Source organism: Euprymna scolopes, chromosome 35, assembly GCF_053919585.1.
Source record: "Euprymna scolopes isolate OS-2025 chromosome 35, ASM5391958v1, whole genome shotgun sequence".
Lineage (NCBI taxonomy): Eukaryota > Metazoa > Mollusca > Cephalopoda > Sepiida > Sepiolidae > Euprymna > Euprymna scolopes.
In genome coordinates, this window is record NC_136516.1 from 68,693,081 (window position 1) to 68,713,076 (window position 19,996).

Consider the following 19,996-nt stretch of genomic DNA (forward strand, 5'->3'; position numbering starts at 1 on the left):
TACTTTTTTCTGTCAGGAATGCAGACATTGTCTGTCATATATTTATTTCACCCATTTACACACAAATAGAAAAACAATAAGATCAATATTTTTCTTCTTTTTCATATTTCATATTCTCCAAATCATACAAGTTAAGATAGAAAATATATTAAAAATATTTTTTTTCGTAGTAACTTGAAATCTAAAAGATTTCAACATATATATATATATATATTTTTTTTTTTTTTACTCTTCAAATTTTTCTCACTCATAAACATAGTTTCTTTGAGGTCATGGAAAGTAATTGTTACTATTCATTTCTTGGGTCATACACCAAAACACAAGAACAATAACTCAAATGTCTATTGAAATAATAGACTAAAAAAAAAATCATCTCATTGATTCATAGTTTTATGTGCTAAAATACAATAGACTTTATGATTTATTTTAAGAAAGCCGTCTGAGTTTTATTTATTTTGAAAGAAATCGGTTTTATTAAAAGAGGTGACGGTTATTATGTGAAAGAGAATCAGCATTTCTGTGTCTAGAGATTGTTTATAAGAATTTGAGCTATTTCTACATTAGCATTTTTGACACACATACACACACTTATACACATTATGCATTCTATGTACCAAGGATAGTGCTCTGGGCCAGTGAGCTTGTGCCAAACTGGTGCAGGTTCTAAACAAAACATAAAACCATGCGACATTAACTTTTAAAAATAAGTTACAAACATTATGGCGTACACACGAGTGTACGAAAAGGATTTAAAAAATCAAGTGATTAAATTGAGTGCTTATCTTCTCATCCCTATTATCCTCACTACGAAAGTAAGGGAAATTATAATGCATTATATATGTTTACATTTACATTATCAGTTGCCGAAGCATGCAATTCTTATATGAAGAACTATGCTTTATGCTAAGTGGCAACCGTTTATTTCCTTATTAGAGAACTCTTAACCCACGAGTGGGAAGCAAATGTATATTATTTAAAAATTGGAAAGTAGAAAATAGATCCTGGGTTTACTTTGCAGTTCTCACTTTTCTTTATTTTGTCTTTTAGTCCTCACATTCCATGAGCAATGTTTTTGACAAAGGGGAAGAATTGCTGTTTTCTTGGTTTAAATCTATCCATATATTTATCATTTTCTAGTTTATAACTTTATAACCTTGAAGTGGTATTTGATTTTAAAATTTTTTTTTCTTTAGCTCCTTACATCAAGTGGTTTCATGACGTGTCTGGAGTCGCCCCCCCCAAAAAAAAAAAATAACAATGATCACCTTGTTTTGTTTGTATGCAAATCATCAGGTTTGATTGATTGACAAAAACAATTCCAACTAAATTTAGTATTTCATTGAATTATTTAACATTTTAGTTCACAATCAAATTCTTTCGAATGGTGCTAGGTTTACATTACTTCGTTCAAATTTGAAATTTTAAAGAGTCCAGAATAATCTGTGTGCTTTTTTTTTCTCTTTAAAATAAATTTTATTTATCTTAAAAATGTAAAGCAAGCTTTTTTTTTCCTTCTTGGAGATATAAAAGTCTCTGAATAGTAGTCCGTTGAGATGTTAAATTTGACAGTTTGTAAGTTAATTCAAATGTAACCACGCAGCTCATGTGACAGCGTTATAAGAAATAGGATGGCATTTCTTTTTTTTTTAATTTTTTTTTTATCATTATGAGTTTGAATATTGAAATTTAAGAATGTGAAAGTAAATAAAAGTTTATTTTAGAGAAAAAATAACACATCCTTTATGGTTTATTCATTTTTGTTTTCAGTGAGTTTCAGGATTAATCATTAGCTAAGCATTCTAGGCAAGAAATAAGAGTTAACGGGCGTGTGTGACATTTTACTTTAAAAACTTATCTCTCTATATCCCATTCTATTTCTCTTTCCCCTCCCAGCCAAGAATTATTTTCTCTCTTTTTTAGCAGAACACGCAAACAACTTAGATTATTGTAGTTTATTTCAATAAATATTCAATGATAATTTAAAAAAAAATAATCAAGAAGTTACATTGATATGAGAAACGCGCATACAAAATTGTCTTATATTTTAAAATAAAAATAAAACTCCCAAGCAAGACAACTACTTCTCACATGAACTGTGATAATCAATATGGTATTTGTGGTATTTGAATGGAGCTGTTTTATTGCTAATCTTTACATGACTGAAATAATAAACCATTGTGATTTTCATCTCTGGTTTATTTAGCCTTGGACTTAGTCATCAGCATTTAACTTCATAACAACAGCTGACATATCATGTGTTCTTTTAGGTTGCAATTTGAATTTCATTTTTTTTACTATTTCATATGTTTATATATATTAAGTACATGCAATTTGATGGTGAAGATTGTTAGGGCCCGGTTTCTCACAATTTTTGATAAGTTTGCGATTACTTTTTGATTGTGTTTGAAAAGTTATGGCCTAAAATTAATCTCTAAAAGGAAAAAAAAAAAAACGTATTTTTACAAATTTGAAAAAAAAAAAAAAAAAAAAAGAATGACGGAAAATGTTTTCGTGGCGGCTCTGAAAACTCAGAAATTCAGCTAAATAAATTAATTGTAAAAATCCCTTGAAAGATAAATATTAGTTTTCTGGAACGATTAAAAAAAATAATTAGTAAAATAAAATCTTAAGATACTTAATTTAAAAAAAAAAACACCTTGGTTTTACTAAAAAAAACATTGCTGAATTATTGCCAAAAAAGCAAGTTTAGTAACAGAAACTGGACTCTGGTAGATCAGAACAAACGGAAAGATGACACAGAATTTGTATAGAAGCCCAAAATATCAAAAATTAAATTCTATTTTTAAATTTATAGAAAAATTGAATTTCTTTCATTTTGAAGATTATAAAAATATTCATTAATTTAGGTAATCCTATTTTGTTGTAATAAAAAGGAAGTGCTTGTTTAATTAGAAATTTTTTCAGTGTGTACAATTAAGATTTTATAAAGATTGACTTTAACCTGGTATTAGTTTTAAGGTTATGGAACATTTATAACAATAGCCTTATTATTGGTTTTAAAATCCCAAATTCAGTAATATTCTGAAAATATTGATGAAATCTGTTTATCAGTGTTTTAGAATTTTGAATAACTTTTGTAAAATGCCTACAGCGTCAATTTTATTTACATGATTTATTCTTAAATGTATTGTAACAATGAATTAAATTAATCCTGTTTAAATAAAAGTAAAAGTGCATTTTAAGTGTGAAAAAAAAATTAATTAAATTCACTGATTTCACTGACTTGTTCATTTAAAAAGTAAACTAAAACAATTACTTATTGATAATTAAATAGAATCAAATTAATCATTAGTAGAAATAATCTCATTTTTTAAATTATTTTCTCACAGAGTTTGTACAGAATTTAAAAGTCCTTGAATTTTGATTTTTGTCTTGAAAAGGCCTTATTTCTATTATTACTTTGAAAAATCCTTGAAAATATGGAAAATGCTTTGAAAATTGTATTCTTTATGTCCAGTAAAACTTTGTGCAAAATATTAAAAATAAAATCGAAATAAATACTATATAATTATTTTTTAATTATTGATAAAAATACCATTAAAATATTTTTTAAATATTGGAAATAAAATCGAAATACTTTGTTCTGGAATTGCATAGTAGTATTGTGGATACAAGAGTTATGTTCCTTTATCACAAAACTAAAGATTCTAATTTCCATTGTCTAATTTATAATTTGGGGGGGGGGGGGTTGAGGGGGTAGTAGTAGCAGCTGCCATAAATAACCCCCTCCTCCCAATCTAAAAAAATACTTTCCTTGTGTGGATAGCAGACCCCCCCCCCCCAAAAAAAAGGAAATGAGTAAAAAATAATTTAAAATTGATTCTATTTAATTATCAATAAGTAATTGTTTTAGTTTACTTTTTAAATGAACAAGTCAGTGTAATCAGTGTAAACACTATCAATAATCCCCCCCACTCTTTATCTGTGCCTAAACCTAAACGTAGATTCCATGAACAAAGCTTCTTTCTTAGAACTGCACGCCTGTGGAATTGTCTTCCGTTTTCCTGCTTTCCGGCTGACTACAATATGGTTGTGTTCAAGTCTAACGTAAATAAGTTCTTGATGAGCCGCTCCATATAAGTTATCAAATTTACCAAATTTTCATTACTAATGATTACTATATTGTCCAATTTCTACTGTACACTATTTAACCCTTATCCTTGAGTGGCTTCTTGGCCTTGATAATGTGGTGATGCCTATGTAAAAAAAAAAAAAAAAAAAGGTTGGACAACACAGCAGCCATCTTAGTTGGAAATTAAAAGCTGTAAATAGAGTTAATATTTGAGATGGAATAAAAAGCATTTAAAACTACTGAAAACCATCAAAAAATGATGCAGGTAGGTTGCAAAGTAACTGTTATTAGCTATAGTAACATTTATTTGTTGTGTATTTGATTTTTTTTTTTTTACCATTTTTTTTTAATCATTGTACATTGTGAAACAAACCCATATTTTGTTTAAAAATTTGCTTTTTTTTTCTGGAGGAGGCCTTGAAAAACTTAGAAAAGTCCTTATAAATGAACATTAAAAATCTGTATAAATCCTGTCTTAGTGATCCTAAATCTCAATTTTTGAATTTTTTTGATTTTCAATATTAAAAAAATATTTCTTATGTTGACGTTTTTACACTTTTATACATAGAAAGAAAATATATTACATTTGAAATTTTTGCAAGAATTATTAGCGTTAGTATCACATTAAATATTTTTTGCAATTATATTATATTTTGTGAAAATATTAAATAAACAATGCTAGTATCGTTAGTTCTGAAAAATAATTTTTTTCAAGTTATACTAATTTCATTAACATGAACTTCATGAGCCTTTTTTGTAATGTTAAATAATTGTTAACATTTACAATGTTTTATTTTCATGAAAAATAAATTTATGCATTTTTATGTAGTAGAGATTTAGAAGGCTATCACAATGCGGGGAATGAAATATAGTCGTTGTTGGTGAAAGGAGACGAAAACAAGTAGATCTTTTAAAAATATTTTTCTTATGTTTTCCTTGTAATTGATGTTCATAAACAAAAAGTCTACAATTAGGAATGAGTTTCTACATAATAATGTTACTATTTCGAATTCTTAACATGGGAATGGGAGGGAGGGGGCTCTGTTAATTATTCTCCACCTTCCATCTATCAAAGAATGTTTAGATTTTTTTTCTCACAATTATGAAGATTTGGTTGATTATTAGATTGATTTCCTCTACTATAAAAAGAAAAATAAGATAATAATGATGATGATGATGATGATGATAATAATGATGATGATGATGATGATGATGATGATGATGATGATGATGATGATAATAATGATGATGATGGCAAATTTATAGATTAACACCTTTAGCTAAATCACTCCACCAAAATGAGATTCTGTCTATTCTGACTTTTTAGGGATGTTTACTAAATTTCTTTTACTATTAATCTAATTGTTCAAGAATTAAACAAATTACATTTTTGCACGATTATTGACATTTATTTGATAAATTTCTACCAGTGTTTTGTTTAATTTTTAGTTTTGAGCAATTAATAAGGATCCTCATGTAGGACTCATGAGTGTCCATTTTTTTTTTGTTCTAACTTAATAGTGAACACTATGTTTATTGGTCACCGATTTATCGGAAAGAGACCTATGTTTTCAGTGACTTCTGTGCTTCTGTGTGTCCGGACTATTACCAAATAACTGTCCATTAGTTTTTCCTGAAATTTTGCCACAAATTGTATTTCATTAAATTAGTGTGCACAGTAAAAAAAAATTTTTTTTACAAAAATTCCTGTTGCACCCCCAAGGGCTCACAAAAAAGGTAAAAAAATGCTCCAAAGTGGCAAAAAATAACACATATTGCCCCATAACTTTTAATCCATCGATTAGATTTTTTGGAAACTTGGCCAAAATGTGGAACTCATTGTTCTTAATATAAATCCAATATGGATGACCCTGGCAAAATTCTGGTTCACATCCCCGGGGACTTTTAGTGCTAAAAACAATCCTTTTTGTGACTCTTTTTTTTATATTTCTCAACAAAAACTTGATGTGTCTGACTATATAGTGATTTTTCATAGTAATCAACTACAATATACATGTGTTAAGGCCTGAAACTGCACTGTTATCCATTTACGCTGGGATTCGGCATTCCCAGAGTCTCAAAAGAGGTCAAAGATGCCCTCAAATGGCCCAAAATGACACTTTTTGCCCCATAATGTTTGATCCATCTATTAGCTTTTCTTGAAACTTGACCAAAATGTGGAGGCAATTGTTTTTAATATAAATTCAGTATGGGTGACCCTGGCAAATTCTGGTTCGCATCCCTCTGGGACTTTTAGGGCTAAAAAACATGCCATTTTGGAGCTCTTTTTTCATATTACTCAAGAACTTGATATGTATGTCTATATAGTAGTTTTCTATGATGCTGAATTCAAATATACATGCCTTAAGGTGTGAAACTGCATCGTTTGTCTATTTTCACTGGGATTTGGCTTTCCCAGAAGCTCAAATGTCCCAAAATTGTAAAAATTACACTTTTTACCCCATAACTTTTGCCTCATTCATTAGGTTTTTCTGAAACTTGGCGAAAATGTGAAGGCAAGGTTGGTCCTTCACATTTCTCACATTCATCATTTCTACACTATATTTTGTGGCGCCATCTCACATGCAGCACAAGAGGGGGATCACACACTCGCAGTTTGTTTTGAACTAAAAAAGCTGTTCAACATAAATCAACTTATTCAGATAGGTAGAAGAAAAACTGATCTTGGATTTGGTAGCATCTATTTGTTGCATTTTTTTTTCATCTCCTTTTTTGTTCTGTTAGCTACATTAACAAATATCCGGATCCCATTCTTCTTTTTTGGGGGGAAGGGGCATGTTTAAATGTAGATATAATTTCTTTTTTTAATTCGACAAACCTCTAAATGTTTTTGCTTTGTGTATTTTATCCATGATTTTGATAAACTCCTTGTGAGATTTTCATCTATGTTTCTCACCCAAAGTAAAAAAAAAAAAAATACAATAAAAAATTACAATAAAACATGAATTATTTCAAAAGTCAGATAACCAGAAAACCTTAAGCTGGCACCACAAAATTGGAAAACCTTGTCTAGATCTTTAGATAATCAACTGTGAACTTCCTGAGAAATGTTTCTATTCAGGAAGTTCACAAATATAGGTGAAAAAGTTTACTAAGGGAATATGCAAGTGATCTCTAGAATGTTTACATTGTTTACCATAATTGACCAATAAAAAATAAATTAGCCTCGGAGAGTCAATGCTTGACCTTGTCTGTATGAAGTACCTAACTTCTGTCAGTTTTTGGTCTACAGAATTGAAAGGATATATAAGGGATTTGGTTCTGTGAAACAAATTCGATTTGGTTTTTAGCCGGTAAAATAATTTCTAAAGGAACAAAATTGAAACTTAAACATAAACATTATTTTTACGCATGCACGAATATACATTTATATCTTTAACAACATTTTTTTTTTCAGTTTTTATATGCGTATGGATTTTTTATATGCGTATGGATTTTAAATTTGACAGTAAGATAGAAGAGCTGTATGTTTTGGCTTTGGTTTTAGCTGATGGCACCAAAGTCAAATTTTAAAAATTTATTTAAACTTTTGAAATCACTACTATGCGTTGAATACAAACTAATTATCAATGCGGTATTGGCTCTGTAATAATAAATATGAAATTTGCATAAATTAAAGTATCATATTTAAGCATATTGTATGACCGGGTCATGCTAGGGGACCACTACGATTATATTTGGTACAATATAATGAGCAATAGATAATGATGATATGAAATCTGGATTAATAAAAATATCATATGTAAGCATATTTTATGACTGGGCAATGTCAGGTGGTCTGCTAGTCTTTTATTATATAATTTACATACATGTTTACAAACACACTGCTTAAATTAAATGACAGAGTACTTATTGAAGAATATGAAGAATTCTTATGTTTGGAAGGACGTAATATCTATATTAATAAAATTATGAGATAACTATGTCTGTGTGTGTGAAGGAGGGGTTATGTAACCCCATACTGATGATGAAGCTCAGCTAGGACCCCTGTTTATCTGGAACTCTCGGCTCGTATCGGCTGGTCCTTCTCTGAGGGTTTTTACATTTAATCCTGTATGCTGAAAGCGAATATCGAAACTGCAGACAGGAAGATAAACAGACTCTTGAAATTCTATTCTACAAAATTAATTTCACAAACTTATGTACAAATGATTTTATAAATATCGTTCAGTTCTTAGTAAGTTTTTTTTCAAAGTCTCAAATCTCTTCACAGACAGCGTCAGACAAGTGAATAAGGAGAAGAGGAGTCACGTCTCCAGGGAATGGTGGTCTCCACACGATCTGTGCCCTTCGGGATCAAAAAGTAATCTGACTAATTTTTGAGCGTATCAACCCAATGTGGTTGGGGTTGAAAGTCTCCCCAGCCAATCAAATCATGCTAAACCTCAACTACAGGTGTGCGATTCAATTTAAGATTAAAATCCCATAACCTTGAGGTCACTACCCATCACTCAGCCAGTACAATATGTTCTTCTAACATCCTCACATTTCCTGTTGTTGAGTTTTTCCAAATAATAAAATATCTCAGGTTTTTCCAACCAAAAAGCAAATATATCTATTTTGACAAATATATCTATATTTATCCACCCTAAATTCTCGGGGCACCTACTGTTACCCGGGATCGGTCAAAAGCTATCTTAGCATAGCTATTCGGCCCTCCTCAGACCTCTGGGGGGATCTAAAGCTCCCCAATGAGGGCAATTGCTCTCTCAGGTTGATTACGACACAGTTATGTGTGTTTTTCGTATCAATGCAGCTTTCATAATTATACATTAAATTTTTTAGTTTTAATTTTTTTTATACTACGAGCTGTTTCCCAGCCTGGTATTGCCTGGGAGTATTTATACTTTCATTTCTGTATGCCTTTTTATTGTATTTTTTTTAACCTTGGTAATCACGTGAATATGTTCCAAGCTATTCTCTTTGAACTCTTAAATTGGTAATAAAAAAGAGTATAAGAGCTGGTACATGGTGAAAACTTAATGCTGGTTGTATTTTGTAAAAACATAGTAAGAGGCGATTTGGTATTTGTTCCTATTAACTTTAAAATTTATGTCTCAATGTTTATGCACTAAATAAAATATCAGAATGAATGTTTTTCTGATTTTTGACAAAATCAGAAAAAAATGTATGCCCAGTTGAGGTTTGACATGTTTACTTGAAAATTGTTGAATTTTTCAATATTGTCATTTGATCTGTTCGGACACTATTCAAACCTCCATGAAGAGTTTTCCCGTCTGGACCAATTTAGGTCATTTTTTAAAGTAGGATTATATGGCTTGTCATACAATTTTTATTTAGGTCAAAATTTAATGGGGAATTAAAAAAAAAAACTGTCTAAAATACAAAATATCGCCTAGTTTCGGAGATATAACTTTTTCAAAGTGTGGTGTAATATCCCTGACTTGGAGACTGGTTTCCCAAATACGATAATAGCTTTGCCCTTTTAACTTATATCTCACCAAAAATTGAACTTTAAAATATTTTGGTTCTTCATTTCAAAAAGACAAGAAGAATTATTGACCAATTTTCCTTGTGAAAGATTTTGGGAATATAAGGGCTTCAGATGCTTCTAGTAAGATAGACAACTCATTGGAATATTCTCTAACGCGAGAAATAATTAAAACAAATAATTCAAGAAATCAGAACCTTGCAAAGTGATTAACTGTTTAGGTTAGTTAAGTCAGAAATAACACAAATCATTGCAAACAAAAAAAGTGATTTTACAAAGAAAAGTCGTTTTAATTAAGCACTGTACGACAATCTCATTCCTAAGGCAATGTTATACTGCTGCATGATATACTTAGATTTGGAAACCAGAACAGCATCACTTAATTTTTCATCAAGCTCTTGGATTTGATGCACAGGTTTCTGGTTTTAATTGTCCTCACCAACCCATTTCACTATCAGTTTATCTCTCTGCCCGGAGAAGCAATGAGTTAAGTGTGGAGGGAAAGTTGTTCTGTAGTTAGAGATGGTGGTTGAGGAGCTTTAGAACGACTCTCGCGCATCTTGGCTAGATGGTATTCGGCTTTTTCTTCCTTTGACAAGCTGCTGTAATCACCCTCTGCACTTGGTCTACCCTTCTTAGCTTGGTTTTCCTTTTTGAATGGCATTTTGCTAATCTAAAATGAGAAGGTTAAAATTAAAGTAATAAGCGGTTATATTCATGATTAATTTGAATATGTTAGCGCTCTCTTCTGAACCTATAAACACTAATTATAACAGATATGATAAAGAATATGACTTAGTAGCACAAAGGGAATTTTCCAGGGCGTCCATTCCTCTATTTTATACTTTGGGGATTTCCCTTCAACCCTATAAGGGAAAATATGAGAGGAATTTATCAAAATCCCCTCAAATTATTATATGAACTCATGAAAGAATGGAACAGTTAATAATTGCTCAGCATCAGAAACATCATTTTACACAAAATTTGTTTTTTTTTCTTGCATTTTCCTGGCATATAACCCATGAAAAATGCACTTTTTCCGGAAATTTTAAAATTTTACCTGGGTGATAAAATAATGTGTGGTCTAAATTTGGATAAAAAATAAAAAAAAATTGTCTCGTGCATATTTTTAACAATATCATTAAAAAATTTTTTCCATGAAACAGATTTTTTATTTGGACCTTGTTAGAGCCTGTGACTTAGTTTAGCAGAAAAAAATATTTTTGGTTTCAGAAGCCAAGTTTCTTTACCTGTATGCATCAGATTTTGTTGAATATGTCATTTTCAGATCCGTTAATGGTATACTGTATTGGAATGATTGAGTTTCCACATTTCATTATTGCATTGGCGACTCTGTGGGCCTCTAAAGTTAAAAATTCTCAAATTTTTGTAAAAATGAACAAAAAAAAAAATTGTCACAGACATAAATCCACAATTTAGCTAAAAAGAAAACCCTGTAGAAATGTTTTGGGCATCGTTTTTTGCAGAAGTCTATCTACACATAGTACTTCCTTGCCTGGATCCCTCATTTTTTGTAAAGGATAAGTAATATTTGACATATGGCCTTTCTTTTAGGTGTCTTGAAATTTTTTGTCACAATTTTTAGGCAATTTTCGGCTAATTTTTCCCGCAAATGCTGGCGTAGCTCCAAAATTATAGGCTAGAACTAGGAAAACCCAATATGATTTTGAAAGCTTAACTTATTGGCTACAGATATGACGACATGCCGAGGTCTGAACTTGTGAGGGCTGGCTGAAAATAATTTTGGCTTCATGTGGGAAAAACTCTTCATGGAGGCTTGAATAGTGTCTTCAACTTGTATCCTATGCTGTTTTTTTTTGTTTTTTTTTACTGTAGTTCATTATCAACTTTTTACACACTACACATGATGCTTCAAGCACATTATAATATCTTTCTTTTTTTTTTTTTTTTTCTTATTATTTATTTTAGTACAATCAGCTAAATTGAGTACCGTTGGTCTTTTCAAACCGGACCCTTACCTGGAGCTTAGTGTCGATAGTATGATACCAAAGAAAACTGAAGTTTGTAAAAAGTCAACAACACCAAGATGGGAAGAGCATTTCACTGTGTAAGTATTTCCATTTATACTTAAAATATACCCTCATCATATATTTTCTGGCTTTGCAATTTATCACTCAACATTATTTAACTTAAAATTACTGGGTAGGGTGGGTTTAGCCAAATGGATACCTTTGGTAACTATGAAGTCGGTTGTGCTGTGTTCAAATCTCAATTTTCATCTACTGCTCTTTTGCTACCATGATATTTAACATCTTCCGTTCAATATACATGCAACCCATTGTGGAATATGGTGTCTAGGCTTCATCTCATTTGGGATTTCTAGCACCTTAATAGAGTTAAAAGTCTGCAAGAAGCTGTGGTCAGCCTGCAGATGTTTAAACAATTCAAATAGGCATTGAACACACTATGGTCATCAATCTATCGATGATTACCCATGTACATAACCATCTTTTTTCTTTCATAATTCTGGAGCACAAAAGGTTGTTGTGGGGGCCTGTCTTCATTTTCTAGGATTGGGTAACCAGTGGACCCGTCTGTTGAAAACTCTCTGAAGACACATGAACAATTAACTCATAATGAATGTATGTTGGTATAGCATGATAAACGGTCGGGCAATTCCGTTAACTTACAATCAGGTTAACTACTAATTCAGGAAAAGCAAACATACTGGATCATAGTTTTATTTCGCTTGATTTATATAATCTAGTTTTAGGCTGAGAGAAATTGTTCCTTCCGTGACACAAATGAAAAACTTGATGAGACCAGAAACGGAAATGTTTAATATTCTCAGAGAAATAAAGCTAATAGCAACATTTGACCCTGTCTTGTCTGAGCATGTCAGACGCACTAAGAACCATAAACTGAGTGATCATTATCTTAGCAACCACATTCAGAATGAACTTATCGACCTTCTTGTTAAGTCAATATGGAACAAAATCATTTCAATAGCAATAAAAATATTGGAAGTGTGGCACATTCGTTGATCCTCATTCAATTCTGGGCAACATTGGGTCTCACTGCTAGTGTGTGTATATATTAGGTTGGTGCAAAAATAATGTCGATTTTTTTTTTTTTTTTACTGTATGTTGAACATCAAAAACGACATTTTTGCACCAACCTAATATATTTATATAAAAATAATTGATGAACCAAAAGATATATATTATCTTTAATGTAGTAAACCTATCAAGATAGTAAAAGCTCTACCTGGTTAAGTTTCTTTTTTTCACTTCTCATTTTCGTCCTTATTGATCTGATGATGTAATAAAGTTCTATGTAACTTTTATTCCTCACTTTTTAACTTATATATATATATATATATATATATATATATATAAAAAATTAACACTCCTAATGAGAAAAATGTTGTTTTAAAAAGTCTAGATTTAAAGGATAATTAACTCGTGTTTCTGAATTTTTGAGATGAGAATTGTTTATTCATATTATGTGGATTCTTTGGACTATTGTTCTCATCCCAAATGTTATTTTCACGTTTCGGTCGATGTAACCTCAGATCTTCTTCAGCTGTATCTTATCAAACATACAACTGAAGAAGTTCTGAGGTTACATTGACTGAAACGTTGTGAAAATAACACTCAAGATGAGATGAGAACAGTAGTCTAAAGAATCCAAATATGAATTTTCAGTTGAACATATTAGAGAAAATAAACAAATAAGTATTTTAATTTTTTAAAATATTCTTGCTTCTCTTGTATACACGCCTTGTATATATAATTTATTTTTCTTTTTAAATTTCAGACTAGTCACACCATATTCAAAACTCGACTTTCGTATACTGAACCAGAACCACATTCGGGCAAATTCGCTTCTGGGAGAAGTTATACTTGATTTATATCCTCTTTTGAAGGAAAATAATGGAAAATGTAAGTATATTTATTTTCTTTGAATCTTTTCTTTTGTTAGTGTGTTCTTTTGTTTTTCTTTTTCTTTTTTTTTCTAATTTAAAAAATTTTTCAGTAAGTTTTCCTGAACAATTAAGAATTCATCTTCATACAGCGATATTTAAAATTTAAAGCTTCTGTATAATTTTGCTGCAGCATATGTACAATTTTGATTTAAAAAAAAAAAAAAAAAAAAAAAAAGTATCCCTTATACCAAAATTCATAATGATCAGTTAATTAGTTTTAGAGTTTACTTTACACAAAGATATATACAGTGTTGGAGCAAATTCTGACACTTGGCAAAAAGTAAATGAAATACCAGGAGGTGCTGAGGAGTGTAGTAAAACCCACGATGGATGAGATTGTCACCGGATACCCCCTACATTTTCTAACAAGATTCCACTCCTACACAAAGGCCAAGACAACTAGGCATGGTTACTCAACAGTGTTCTTCACCGCTATTTGCTGGATTTGTAGCTGTCCTCCTCACATGCTGCAACTCCCCTAAGCACTATGGGAAATACAGTTGTATGTGATGTCATTATTTTGAGGCATAACTTTAGAATGATGTTCAAAGCAAACGGGTTAGGGTTTTTTAGATTTACTAAAATAGATTGATCTACAAAGTAATTCATGGAAATTTACAGTTGCTGCAGCAATCATTAAAAAAAAAATAATTTTTTTTTTTTTTAGATGAAAAATTTATTTTGGCACTTCTGCACTATTGTGATAAGATTTTGTAGTCGTTAAATGGAGTTTTCAGATAAAAAACAATGGTTTCAATTGATTTTTTTTATCAATTCTAATAAGTTACAATCGTACCTTCCAAATTATGCAGTCGAAATTGCCTGAACATTACTGAATTATTAAAAAAAAACAACTTTAATCGTGGTAGCAGATGAAAAATTGCCACCATCTTGTTTAAATCAAAACAGAAAATTACCTTCCTTTTGAACTTTCCTGTGTCTTACGATTGTTTTCATCAAATTCTATTTTTTATTTCCTTTAATAAATAATTTTCTACCTTATCAATTTTTGTAATTTTTCAATATAAATATCTTAAAAATACGAAGAATATGTAGATACTATTGTTTTCATGTGAAATTCAGTATTACGATTTCCAGAATTTCGTCCTAATAGTTTTGAAGCGTCTTTATTTTTTATTTTTTAAAAATAAAATTGGCTGTAGTATTTTGATGTGTATGACACCTATGAATCAACTATACAGCAATTTTGATTATATCTTTGCTGTTTATAATCCTAATTATTTATGGGTTTTGAAAAGTTCTGTCCTGATATTAATTCTCTGAAATTTATTAGTAAATGCGAATGTTTGACCGAACTAATTAATATTATTATAGCATACATGTATTTGGACAAATGTAACCATTGTAAATTTTATTTAAAAAATTTTTTTAAATTATTATAAAAGTATTTCAAGGTGAATTTGAGGTGCTTCTTGATTTTTCAAAAGTAACTGCAGTTAAAATGACTCAAAATAATCAGTTCATGCTGAAAAACGATTGGATGAAAGAAGGGAAAGTTTATCTGAAGGCAAACATAAAACAAGAGTAGGGTTCTGCAGAAACATTCATGAAGTACCCATTTTCCAAATTATTGAAGATGATGATGAACAATTTGTATGATTTGAGGAAATCTTCATTGCCAATTCTTCAACTGTTACTGAAGGGGTTTCTTTAAATTATTTTACAAGAAACTCTTCTTCATCAAACTCAACTGGTCTTCATCTTCAATGGTGACATTTCTGTTAATTTTGTAAACAATCTTTTGCATGTTTTTCCTCCAAGTATTTACATAAGTTGAATGAATAATTCAAGATGCTTTCGTCACATAGTTATCTTTTCTTTAAACTTGTAAAACATTATGTGCTTAAAATGATATTCAAATAATATCATGAAATTTTAATTAAATTTTTCTTGTAAAAATAAAACTGTTAAATGCGTCCGAATACATATTTTACTAATAAGTCACTGCTTATTAAGACTAAAAGCCAGTCAAGGATAAGGATTAAGGAGATGAATAAGGAGATTGACAATTGAATGATCAACATTATGAGAAGATTGAAAATAATGAAATGAATAAAATTTAATAATTTATGAGTTAGTTTATAAATAAGTCTTTGTTTACATTGGATTGCAAGATGATCATGTTGTAGCTCTTAGGGAATCATCTTGTGGTAATATGTTCCATAGATGAAAAATTATTGAAAAGAAACTGTTCATGGAAATTTAATTTGATTGCCACTTGCTATTCAATTTCAAAAAATTAAAATCTGGATAAAATTGATTGGATGACTTAATGTATCTACCCCGTTTTTGTAGATATTTCTTGATTGAAATCACATTTACTGTCTTTTTTAGTTAATCACCATTCAAAAACCTTGGATTTAAAATTAAATGGGAAAGGCAAGATGGGCGACTTGTCTATTGTTCTTCATGGGATGGATGTCAAAATGGAACATCTTCCCCCAAAACGTCACAGTTCTGTTTTGGCTAATGGTAAGTTGTTTTGTTTGACCTTCAAAATTTTCAAATTAAAAAAGGGGCCACTTTCACACTTAATACTATTTTTGTTTCAATGTTTTATTGATTTTTATTCTGTTTTCCAATTGATTTTCTTTGCTATTAATATATTTGTTTGTTTGTTTGAATTATAGGTTTCTGCAGTTTTAACCTAAGCTCCTCTAGGCTCATCTCCTCATTGCTTGTATAACAGTATATTTCATTTCTTAATCTCTAATCTGTATGAAAATGTTATGTATATTGATAAATACTCATATTAGGAGTGAGAGGTAGGGCTAATGACTGACTAAATAGTTAATTTTGTTATGAATTAAGAATACACGATCAGATGAAAATTATATACAAGTAGTTGGGTCATCGGATGTTTCTGATCTATTATATATAGACAATAATATACAAATGAAGAGTGAATGATTGTTGTGGAATAACCCAAACTATTTCTTATAGAATATAATAGACTACTTAGAAACTGTGTGATAGTATGGGGTGAGGGCGAAAGAGTCATATATAACATTGTTACTTTCTCAACTCTAGTTGTACCTACCCTCACATTAATATTTCACTACTTTTATTTTCATTTTTGGGTTAAATTCTATTTAATTTCATATGCTTTGAGGAGAAACGAATGAGACCAGATAGAATTTCTGATAACCTTTAAAATTAGGTCAACCCAATCACGCATTGGCACATGAATCTTATAAGCTCTGTGTACTCAATTTTCATTTCGATGTTGGTTATCTAATCTAATATTTAAAATTAAGTTAGTCAGATTATCAGTTACATCTAAATAACAATGTATCTGACAAATTGATATTTGATTTTGATGAGCCAATCATTATTAGTTTGTTCTTTGCAAATAAAAATTTAGAGCCCAATCTATTTCATGCATTGCGTAATATATCTGGCCTGATATTTTTTGTATGACACACTTCTCAATCTACAGTGTTTTTTTTTTTTGTCATCGATTACTCATCTCTGCTTCGTAGCCAATGAGACTGACTCGTCTGTTACAAAGTAGAACAGAATAAACTTATACTTTTAGTTTCGTTTTTTTTCTTACACTTACATTAATAGGTTTAATATACACGTTCTTCTATACTTCAATACAGTTGTGTTTTCCAAACAACGCTGCTTCTTATTTCATCAGGCCAAAGATCGACTAATAATATTTGTTTTTATTTTTCAACTCGTATAGGTAAATAAATTTCTCTTTTCATGTCCACAGACAATCTTAATTTTGGTCTAATAGTACTAGAAGAATAATATTGCTGAGAGAGAAGTTTAGTGATTTTTTTTTTTCATTACATTTTTATTATTAAGTTATATCTACCTACGATTGATCAATAGTCAATTTACCTTCATGTTTTATTCAGTTATATAGTATTTTCAGCTTTACTCACAAACAAATTTTTATTTGAACCTGGCTTTAATAGAAAAAAATTCACATTAAAAGCAAATTTCCTGTAAATTTCATCATATATGTGAAACACCAGCATTGAAATGACTACAAAAATAGAATTTTAAAAGTCCCGGGCAGATTGACACTGACTGTATTAATGTTTGCAAACATTAGTTGAAAATTTACTTATAAAAAATAACATTTATAAAATACAGCACCTACAATCAGTCTCTTAACCGATTATTATTTATAACTTTAAGGGTTAGAAATGACAGATTTGAACATAATTTTAGGAAGGCACCTGATACATTTAAAAATATTAATCGTTTGGTAAAAAAAACAAACAAACAAAAAAATGCAAGGTACTCTTGGGCCATGTTAGGTCAGGTCAGCCAGTAATAATTAAAAAAAAATTTTTTAGATCGCTTGTAAAATATAATGAGGGCTTCATGATGAAAAGATCAGTCTTCATTGAGATTTCATAAAAATACAATTCAATTTAAGAGAAACAAACAGACTGAAGTTTTTAACATAAAATAAACTGCAAAAAACATGAACTCGATGATAAAGATATAGAAACGTTAATTTGTTTAGTTAGTTTAGTTACCTTTGTAAAGTGAATAAAATCATTTCACACTCACTGTCCCTAACCGATGTTGCCTGGAAGTCTTTTTAAAACTTGCATTCCTGTTTTGCTTTTTTTTATTTTGTATTATTGTTTTGCTGTTTTTGTTTGTTTCCTTAACAAATTGTTATATGGTTTGGTCATTAAATTATTAATTGAACCAATTTTTTATTCATAAAACTATAACTGATTCTATTACAATGTTTTAATCTCAATTGATAAAATTATTAGATGTAAATCTTTCTTCTATCTCAGTGCATGAGGATGGCTTTAGAATTGTAGAGGCAGAATTTAACTGTTTCATAATTCCTTTCAAATTTTGAAAGGTCACAAAGTAATTCATCCTTATTTTTTTAATAAACTATTAAAAGATTAAAACAGTGAACTTATGAAGAAATAAAAATGCATTCTGATGGATTCAATTTTAAAAAATTTTCTTTAAAATGTTTTATTTTATGCTACTATATTTTTTATTCCAACAAATATTCGATTAAAAGTAAATTTGAAACATAATTATCAAATTTACAGCGATGCAAAGAAACACACACACACAGACTTGAGTTCTGGTCATATAATTTTGTTATAGAGATTTTGTCATTGGAAGCATTATGTTTTTCTCTAAATTCAATGTTTAAAATTAAGGTTCAATGAATAATTTGAATTGCTGATAATTTTGTTTTCTTTATGTTTGACTTTCTACACATAATCTGATATCTTAATATTAATATGATTGTAATAATAATCTGACATCTTAATATTATTTGTTAACTCTAGTTTTCCAAATACTCCTAGTATAAAAGTAACTTGTATTAGATCTATGAATATATTCTTTTATAACTCTCATTGGGATCAATCTCATTTTATATTAGGTGATTAAATATAAGGATTACAAATGGATGATATGAAGTAAATGCTATTGATGCTTTCAATTGCTGTAGTTTTATTAACTTAAAACTTATAGAATAACCAGTTGTACCTATCAAGCCAATAGAGAAGGGGAGTGCTAACTATGTGACGAATACAGGAAGTAGGAAAGCAGACCACGAATTTATTGTTTGGTGTGGAGAGGAGAAGAGAGTGAATATTAATTAAACATTTAATCTCTCTTTGTTCCTATTTATTTGCTTGTCTGTAAAGACAGAGTTAAACACAAGGTTGGTTTTTAATGTAAGAGAAAATGGGTACTCTGGATTGGAACAACAACAACAACAACAACAACAAAAATTGACTCAGTCTCGAAGGATTTTTTTTGATTGAGAACAGAAAAGGTGAAGTGTAGTATCAGAACAGATATTTCACTTTGTTCCTAACCAAAATGTCTCTGTTATTTAGTACTGATTTTTTTTTTTTACCTTGCTTCATTTTATTATGTTATTTAATTTTTTAAAAATAGGATTAAAAACTTTTCTTAGTACTTTATGCTATTGCATATTTTATTTCAATAAATGATCAATGAATAGTAAATGTAAAGAGAAGCCAGTCTGATTCTTGAAGTTAGTCATTGATAACATTTAAGGTGACAAATTTAAATTTGAATTTTCGCATCTTAGAAGTTATTCTCACAACGTTTTGGCCATTGTAACCTCTGACCTTCTTCAGGTGCATCTTGTCAAACTCCAGAATCTATATGGAATTTCAAACTTAACATTTCAATCTACGGGGGGGGGGGGGGGGGGGGTTAGATTGTTCTCATTCGGTCAATCATGACTTGGTAGAAATCTTAAGTAAACAATTTTTAAATTTTCTTTTTAGTATCATCTGTAGAGAGGATTGGACTTTGAATCTCTACAAGATTGTCACTTATAAGTTTTTTTAATGGAAATCACTCCTGGCATTGAGATATCGAAACACTGAATTGATGGAGACCACTAGACCAACGAGCTAGAGCAAAAGAAGCGAGGAATAGATCAAACAATTCT

At 29.9% G+C, this 19,996-nt stretch overlaps 1 protein-coding gene across 9 annotated transcripts in view; it reads left to right on the forward strand.

Annotated features, from left to right (window-relative positions):
• Window positions 1–19,996, forward strand: part of LOC145259902 (NEDD4-like E3 ubiquitin-protein ligase WWP2) — a 225,611-nt gene that overhangs the window by 144,748 nt on the left and 60,867 nt on the right. For 8 of the 9 annotated variants that reach the window (XM_080117823.1, XM_080117825.1, XM_080117829.1 and 5 more), the window contains exons 4-6: window positions 11,517–11,655; window positions 13,368–13,492; window positions 15,892–16,029. In XM_080117823.1, the coding sequence (XP_079973949.1) occupies window positions 11,517–11,655; window positions 13,368–13,492; window positions 15,892–16,029 (402 nt within the window). Of the gene's footprint in view, window positions 1–4,339; window positions 4,359–11,516; window positions 11,656–13,367; window positions 13,493–15,891; window positions 16,030–19,996 lie in introns of those variants that run through there. The other variant, XM_080117828.1, reaches the window with a different exon arrangement.